The sequence below is a fragment of the Salvia miltiorrhiza genome, chromosome 4 (assembly GCF_028751815.1).
Source record: "Salvia miltiorrhiza cultivar Shanhuang (shh) chromosome 4, IMPLAD_Smil_shh, whole genome shotgun sequence".
Taxonomy (NCBI): Eukaryota; Viridiplantae; Streptophyta; class Magnoliopsida; order Lamiales; family Lamiaceae; genus Salvia; species Salvia miltiorrhiza.
Window position 1 is genome coordinate 6,351,279 of NC_080390.1, and position 9,020 is coordinate 6,360,298.

At 36.5% G+C, this 9,020-nt stretch overlaps 1 protein-coding gene across 1 annotated transcript; it reads right to left on the reverse strand.

Annotated features, from left to right (window-relative positions):
- Nucleotides 1–45: 45 nt before the first annotated feature.
- Nucleotides 46–4,490, reverse strand: LOC131022452 (peptidyl-prolyl cis-trans isomerase CYP22). Its single transcript, XM_057951936.1, has 7 exons — nucleotides 4,167–4,490; nucleotides 2,886–2,909; nucleotides 2,101–2,188; nucleotides 1,567–1,659; nucleotides 1,023–1,055; nucleotides 459–515; nucleotides 46–231 (listed from the first exon to the last, which is right to left on the reverse strand). Exons 1-7 carry the CDS (start codon nucleotides 4,337–4,339, stop codon nucleotides 121–123), a joined length of 579 nt encoding a protein of 192 aa, XP_057807919.1. The 5' UTR covers nucleotides 4,340–4,490; the 3' UTR covers nucleotides 46–120.
- Nucleotides 4,491–9,020: the final 4,530 nt, after the last annotated feature.

Here is a 9,020-nt window from a genome sequence, read left to right on the forward strand (position 1 = left end):
CATGTTAGTAGGCAATGCTGATATAATCAGATCAAGTGGCAACAGTTGAAGATCAAATCATTGCAGTCATAAATCCCCAAATTTACCACGTCAATTAACAATAATGTTTGAGCACAGACTCTACATTTCTCCGCATTCTGCAATGACACAAGCAAGTTTAGGCCGGTTGTTGGGTCCAGTGGCTACGTTCTCGATCTTCCTCACAATCAAGAGACCATCGCCAATCACACGCTGCATCAGAATCAGGTTTTTCAGCTATAGATAATTCAACAACTTATGCTAATGAATAATGCTGAGTAGTGTGTAATTATGCAGGCAGCAGAAGAATAGATAAATAGCCAGATGACTACAATGAGATCTATATCCCAATTTAAGTATTTTAATCACACTCATTCCATAGTAGAATTTTTAATTTAACAATGAACTGAAAAAATGAAGGCAAACACGAGTACACATACCCCGAAGACTACATGTTTGTTGTCAAGCCAGTCACATTTCGCACAGGTGATGAAGAACTGCCATAATCAGATAAATATGCAATTAGAAAAGAGGGGTTGTAAGGCATGAAAGTGTAATTTTGGGAAAACAGCCATTTTTTGAAAATATGCAACGTGACAAAAATATGTAAAAGATCATAATCTACACGTCTGACAACCAAGTGCTAAATAATACTCCCTCCGTCCCAGCTTTTAGTATCCAACTTTCCTTTTTTGGCCGTCCCACATTTTAGTATCCATTTCTATTTTTGGTAAAAGTAGATGGGGCCCTTACTCCACTTTAATTATTTTAACTCTCACATAAAATGTGGGACCCTTATTCCACTCATAACACATCAATCACTTTATTAAAATCCGTGCCGTTGTCAACTGGATACCAAAAGCCGGGACGGAGGGAGTAATTCAGTGTCAGAAAAAAGGTCGTGCACCCACACTATTCCTACAGTTCAACTTTGAATGAGAGAACAGAATATCAATGGATATGGTTTTTTGTCCAAACATAAACATATGTAATAAGATGTTTACCTGACAACCATTAGTATTTGGCCCACTATTTGCCTGCCAAAGAAAATGGAGCAATCTACTCAGATCGAGATAGTCAGATTACGCAGATAAATCATCCGCAGTGGCAAATTAAAGTGATAATATAATCATAAAATATTTGATTGCGACAGCAATAAGAAACTATTTGATACACAGGCTTAGCATTAATATATGTATAAATGACTAGTTTATTGGTTGTAACAAAGTTCTCAACTAAGAAGCAAAAATATACTCTTAGGAATAATAAACCTTGAGGATTAGTATTGATATTTTAATATACATCTTAGACTACTCAGTATTCCAAGGCATCAAAAAATTATTCATCAATTAGGATCATCTCAGTTTAAAACTACTGACTTGCTTCTGGAGGCAAAACAAATAATTTATTTACATGTTAAGCAAAAAATTATACGAACTTGTAGTAGAGAGAATTGCCACATTACACTTCAGTAACTTTCAAAATAGACTTTGTTACCTTCACTTACAAAAGAAATTCAATCTACAAAGTAAATATAATGCAGCATACCATTGATAGGAGGCCAGGTCCAGTGTGTTTTGCGATAAAATTTTCATCATCAAGTTTACTTCCATAAATGGATACGCAGCCACTGCCATCACCCTGACAAGAAAGTATATATAAACTAGATCAATACATATGCAGTTCATGTGCAAAGCACGTACAAGCCCTTCCAATTATGCTAGATACTGAAGTGTTTAAAGAAATTCGTGTGTTCAACAAAAGGAATAAACAGTAGATGTGTTTGAAGAAGTCGATAGCAAAATGTATAATCATTTCGGTTGTTCAAAGTGGTTTCATATATCGGATTGAGGTCTGGTATGTGAACAGGTTGAACCTAGATAGTAGATGATACTAGTGGACACACGAGCTCCTGTATCCACCAAAAACATAGATTCAAACAACAGTTCATAACTTATGGCTTATGGTCAAGGTCAAGGGAATGGTGGTTCATAATAGTTTTTTCTGAATAACTTTAGAAGAAAATGCTTACTTAAACAGCATATTACAGGAATCAGGATAGGAGAAGAGAAAAAGAGAGACCTTAAGAAAATCACCAGCTTGGATCATGAAGTCCTTGATTACTCTATGGAACTGGCATCCCTTATAGCCAACAGGTAATCCAGCTTTCCTGTAAAACAAACCAACAAATAAACAGGACCAAATGTAAATGAGAATAACAGTCAACTTAGGACCAAGAAGCCTTGGAAATTTATGGAAAATGTCAAAGTCTAACAAAAAACAATCCTGTACACAGAAGAAAGGACCAAAGTATCAGCAGCAAGTTGTTCCTGCTAAGGCTATTTTTTTTTTCTTTTTATAAATCAATAAATCATTTACAGTGTTCAACTTCAAAGGCTCTTCCAAATTTTCAGGTAGGAAGCTTAGAAAAATTTCATTCTGAAATAGAGTAAAGAACAGTCAAAGGCCTAATATTCCTTGAAAAGTGCATTCCACCCTCTTTAATTCTGGCCAAAAGTTTTGTCAATGCAAAGGAAGCTCTCTAAAATATTGTTTGAAGATGATGTTGGTATTCTATAGTTCACATTTCAATGCTTGGGATTAGTTATAATAATAACTCTACCATGGCTCTTGATTTGTAACCAGTCTTAGCACATCATTTCTGAATGACATTTTGTAGTGTCCTTTTTCATATAAAATGAGTTGCAGAGTCTCGGTCTGGAAGAAACAATAACATCATAAATTTTGTAGCCTCATTGGCCTTAGCTTTTAACAGTGCCAGATACAAGGACAAACATTTAGATATTCTGAAATGGTACAAGCAATAAAGGGGTCATGATATAAAGCATGAAAATAGAGTTGCGAACCTGTACTCGCCCGTGCAGAACTGCCTAAAACATAACAAAAGTAAACATCAGTAAGTAAGGGATATTAAATTAAATAAGAGAAAAACCTGAAGAAAGTGAAGAAAATTGAAATGGAACACCAAGACCTAATTGGATCATCTCATTAGACTACCTTAGTCAACTTTTTCAGAATGCCAACACAGGGACTGAAGTGACATAAATATTTACGGATGCACTCAAAAAATAAGAAAAGACTGCTAGAAGTTAATCCAAAGGCCACACATTCACTATGGATTCTCATGTATGAAGTCACATGGTAGTAACATCATGGTTCAAATCGTAGTGGACAAGAAAATCTGAAATGAAAAAGAAGCCTACTCAGCTTTCACTGGACCTAAACGTCAAATTATCTGGAAGATACATGGACAAAATGAAGAAAATATGAGGTTACTGCAGACAGTTTCCTTAAAGATGAAAGGTTCTCTTATCATCAATCATGTTGGAACATGTACACCACAATACATAAATACCTGCATATTCAGGTCCATAATCTAGCAAGAAAATTAGTTACTTGATCAACCGCTACATATAAATAAGCATACCAAATTATATAAAAAATTAAAAATAGCATGTGAACTAAAAACTAGTAGTACAATAATAACCTAGAGAACTGGTCCCTTGTCCTTATAAAAACCTTGACACCACAAGACAGCCAAGAAATACTTATAATTCATAGTAGCATCCCAGAAACGCTTACTCAACACATATTTCAATAGAAATTACTGAATAAAGGTTTTTAGTTTTTACACTGGAAACACCCAAGTGTACCCTGTGTAAAAGGGAAAGGTATCCATTGAATCTCAACTGCTCTCCCCACCCCCACCTCAAAAAAATTAAATAAAATGTCAAGGTTGACAAGGTGATCCAAACACAACTCCAGCAGCATGTCCAACAACTTATATAGCTTTGTGTAAATAACAGTTTACAACTTCGGATATACACGCATATGGTCTTCCAAACCCCTTGAACGAACTTGAATAAATTCAGCAAGTATTTGTTAACTTGCCGTGCTTTTATTTTAATCAAATTTTCAATTCTCCAGTAAGTTATAATTCAATCACTCTGGCATTCCATAAGCTCCATCGTTCTAAACTTTGAAATAAATCCAACATTTTACAAGTTTAAGAAACATCAAAATCATCTCGAGATACTTCAAGTATTGAATAAGCTTTAACCATCATATAAGACTACATAATTACTAACACTATCAGATATAGTTGAGACGATGCGCTTATAAATTACCGGAAATTTTCGGCGGTTTTGGGGGCAATATCAGCAAAAAGCTCCATCTTGATGCGGCCAGCAGGGATGTTGCCGATGGTTACGTCGAAGAATACGATTGGGTTTTTAGGGTTTGGCGGGCGCTGGTGCCACTCCACTCCCGCTCCTCCTCCGCCGCCGCCCGCCGCCGCCATAAAATCGGAGTATTTGCTAATGCTACCGCCTTGCTATTATGAGTAACTTCAGAAAATAGTTTCTAAAAGAAAAAACTTCTGAAATATATTCTTCTCAAAAAAAAAAACTTTTGCTTTGCTACTACTCCCTCGGTCTCTCGGTAACTTCCCAGTAAGAGACCACACGAGTTTTAAGAAAAAAATTTGTTAAATACTTTTTCCCTTTTGTTTCAAATATTTTTTTTTTTGATGCGGATATTAAAAAATGTGTATAAAATAGATAAAATGAGTTGGTGGAAATTGTTTAAATATTAAGTATAAAAAGATATTGTATTGCCAAAAAAGAAAATAAGACATTTGAAGTGGGACAATCCAAAATAGAAAATGAGACATTTGGAGTGGGACGGAGGGAGTATATTAGTAGTGGAGAATAAATGTTACTCCCTTCGTCCACAAAAATAGTCTATTTAAAGTCAAGTATCAGTTGACATTCTTCCTCGACCTGAAACTCATGAGTATAAAGGAAGCCACGCACCTTCAAGTACAGCCGCATTAAATGCAGAGATATTGAAGATCGTCATTTCTCTGCGGAGTATTCATTTTTGGTGATAACTTTTCAGAGGCGCCTTATCTCTGAGACGCAGTTCTTCACCAAATTAAGGAACCTTGAAGATTGAAGCCTCGGCCAAGTTCAATTTACTCTCACAACGGATGAATTCTTGAAGACCATCTCAGCCAACGGATCTATTCAAGACTTCCCCTGTAAATAGAGCTCGAGGAACACTACAATCTTCATCGATTCAAACGCGCAAGCTGAAACTCTGCCAAAATCGCAACTCAGCCATTCACTGTTGTTAGGTCCGGAGGGTCTCGAATAGGTGTATGGGGGGGAATACACCTATGGGCTATTTTTCTTTCCTCAAACTGAGGGATCTCAAGATAGAGATCAAAACGAAACTTTACACACAAACTATGACACCTGTTAACTGAAAGGAGTTTTAACCAAACAGGGTTGACGACTGATACTGAAAGCTCTTCAGTAAGGAGTTATCAGTTAAGTTACTGGAACTTAACTGATGCACGTAAGGGCTTCAGTCGAGTTTGCTAAACAGAGATGATAACACTCTTCCTGACTATCAGAAGATAGATCAGTCAGACTGATATCATACGCAGCGGAAATAAACTTAGTTTCGTAATAGCCTCGGTTGAGCACGTTGTTAGTCTTAGGTTTCTCTTTGCAGTTATTCAGTATTCAGTTTATCAATTGAAACAACACAAGTGAGAATGTAAAGCTGAAAGCTGTAAATAACACAGAGACTTTTACGTGGTTCGGAAAACCCTTTCCTACATCCACGGTCGGTTGATCAGACCAACAATCCACTCCGCAAGTGCTTAACAGGTGCACTGCAAACCGATCTGTGTGCTTGCCGGATGCACACAACCGTACCACTGAAGAAACCACTTCTTCAGTACCCACACTTCACTCGTGTCAGATTTCTCGCGCTTAGCACAACCCGCGCTAAGACTTCTCAGAGTCAGAGTACTTTCCTGAAGTCCGAATCACTCAAACACTCTACTCTTTCTTCTTGAAAGGAGGTTTGAACGGTTGCTAACTGTACTTCAAAGAACAAGTTCTTTGGAGCAAGTTTGACCTTGGCTTCTGGGTAAACAGAGGGTTTGCCTAAGGTCCAAGAGAATGTATGTAATCAGCAGTGACTGATTTTGGCTTTGGAATTCTCTTCTTCGATTCAAGCTTTGGGGAGGTTAAGCTTTAGGCTGAGTAGCGATTTTGGCAGAGCTTCAGCTTATATTGTTGAATCGGTGAAGATTGAAGTTGATCCTCGAGCACTACTTATAGGAGAGATCCTGAATAGATCCGTTGGCGGAGAACGTCTTCAAGATTTCTTCCGTTGGAGAGCTTTTTGAATTTGGGCTGCAGCTTCAATCTTCGAGGTTCCTTGTTTGGTGGAAACGGCTCTCTTGAAGGTCAGGAGATGTGACGTCTCTGATAAAGTAGCCACCAAATAGGAATGACATCTGCAGAGATAAGGAGATCCTGAGATCTCTGCATTTAATGCGGCTGTACTTTTGTGAGTACGTGGCTTCCTTTGAACGTTGGAAGTTCAGTCCGAGGAAGAAGGTTTAACTGATACTTGACTTTAGTATCAGTCCGCTGAGTCCACGCGGCATGCATTAAGTAATCAGTTCCGAACTGATACTTCAGTTGGTATCTTCAGTCTTCAGTCTTTAGTCTTCAGAACCGCAAGCTAGACTAGAAACGAACTCTAACACTTGAGTTCAAAACTGTTCTAGTCTATTACAATTAAGACCTATGGATTATGGTATCATCAAAACAAGGATTGAGATATTCCACAAGGTTCCCAACAACTGCCTTCAAAAGTTTTGAATCAAATAAGATAATTCCCAAAAACAAAATCAGTTATCTGATTTCATACATTCTCTTAGTTCCTTAAGCAATTTCTTTGTAATATCCAAAGCCTTAGGTTTCCGACTACAGAGAGTCTGTTCTCTGTAATCTAGTTGGTACTTCGAACCTCCTTTCAACCAAGCGAAAGGGTGTTTGAGTAGAGAGGAGTCCATACCAGTGTTCTGACTCCAAGAGATCTTAGCCACCCGCTGGAAAATGTACTTGTGTCTTGGCGTGCTAAGAGTGAGCGATTGTCAGTGTGTTTAACTGACCGTGGACGTAGGAACTTGTTCCGAACCACGTAAAAATTCTTTGTTGTTTATCGCTTTCAGTTTTACTTTCTTATCTGTGCACAAACTTGTTTATAACTGAAACTGATTAATTGCAAAGTGAAACTATAACCTGACAACGTGTTAATCAAATGCTATTTCAAAAGTTAAGTTTTCCGCTGCCAGTGTTATTAGTCTAACTGATAAATCTTCGGATAATCAGTAAGATTCATAACACTCCTCTATTTCAAATCCTGACTGAAGTTCCCTTTTGGATATCAGTCAAAGTTCTGTTGTTTAACTGAAACTGTTTAACTGCTATTCTCTTCAAACTCTTTCAGTATCAGTTGATACTATTTCAGTTAACTTCAAAAGCTTTCGAAAAATAGCCTACAAGTGTATCCCCCCATACACCTGTTAAGCAACCCTCCGAAACTCAACATATATTATGCCCGAATTATTTCCCCTCTAACTTCTACTTTCATTTTTTCCATCATCTTTTTATTTTTCATTCTCTTTTATGTTTTTCTCAATTATTATCAAAATCAATCAAAGAAACAATTAAATGTGATGGAAAGGGTGGTCGAAGGAGAATAATTTATAATTAGTTCTAAAATTACTTTTTTATTTGATTAGATTCTTTTGTTTTCATTAAAATAAATAAAAAACAAAATCTACACAAAATGGATGGATTCGCAAGCCACAAACCTTATTTGGCTGCATTCTCATGGTTGGTGTAGCTATTACTTTCTCCGTCCCACTCAATATGGTCATTTATTTTTTTGACACGATTATTAAGAAGAAGAGCGTTTAAAGGATAAAAGTGATGGAGAGTAGTGAAGTCCACAAGGTTTTATGAGATAAAGATGTTTCCTTTTTTGAAATTGACCATTTGTAATGGGACAACCAAAAATAAAAAAAACGGTCATGTTAAATGGGACGGAGGGAATATTTGTTAACTTTTTGATTAGGGATAAAATAATATTAATAAATAATTTTAATATTTTTTAAATAAAATAGGGTTATTATGAATAAAATGGGGGCTAGGTATAGAATCACCCTTATTTCATAGGAGAAATATCCAAAATACCTATATTTCAATCCAACTTTCACAAGTAAAACAAGGAGGTACTCTAAGTACGAATATACAAGTTTTTTTTAAAAGGAAAATAAAGCTCTATATTAAATCACGAAGAGCAATATTAGAAAGCCAAGCTGGGATGCTTGACTTCCAGATCATTACACCTGAGCAAGAATATATAAGTTATGCTCCATAGGAATAGTTTTATATTTACAGAAAAATGCAAGACATTGACAATTATATGATATTTCATCTCAACCCTATTTTTTTTTTCATATTTCTCGTAATCTTTGGAAGTATACGAGTTCGGTCCAAGTTTATTTTTGTAAACATGACCAAATTGCACACAAATATTAGTTGAGAGTATTAAATAAATGAGGTAATTGTCTGTAAATTCTAAAGGTTTTGGATTTTTCGCAACTTTCTCACGCCCTTTCAATTTGACGTAGGAATCCATAAACGAATTTTTTTTTCTTAATGTTCCCAAAATTAGAAAATCTAGCAACATTACATAGCAAACATCTATGACATGTCAATTACATGCTAATCAGCTATGACATGTCATTATTTTATTTTTAATAATCTTATTGTTAATAAATTAACTTACAAAAAAAATTAAAAATCACTTTCCCCTACCCCAAACACCCTGAAGCCCCACCCCCAAACCCAAACACCTTGACCACCACATCCCAAACCCATCTGCCACCACCCTGAATCCATCGTCGGTTGCTGCGGCTCGAAGCCGTTTCGGAGGGTCGCCTCCCTCCCCCAAATCGAAACCCTAGGGCCGCCGCACCATAGATCTAAGGTCGCTAGGGGTGAGCAAAAAATCCAAAATCGAATAAACGAACCGATCCAAACCGAAATTTTAAAATATGGTTCGGTTTTTCGGTTCGGTTCGGGTTTTTTTTCATAAAATTTTGG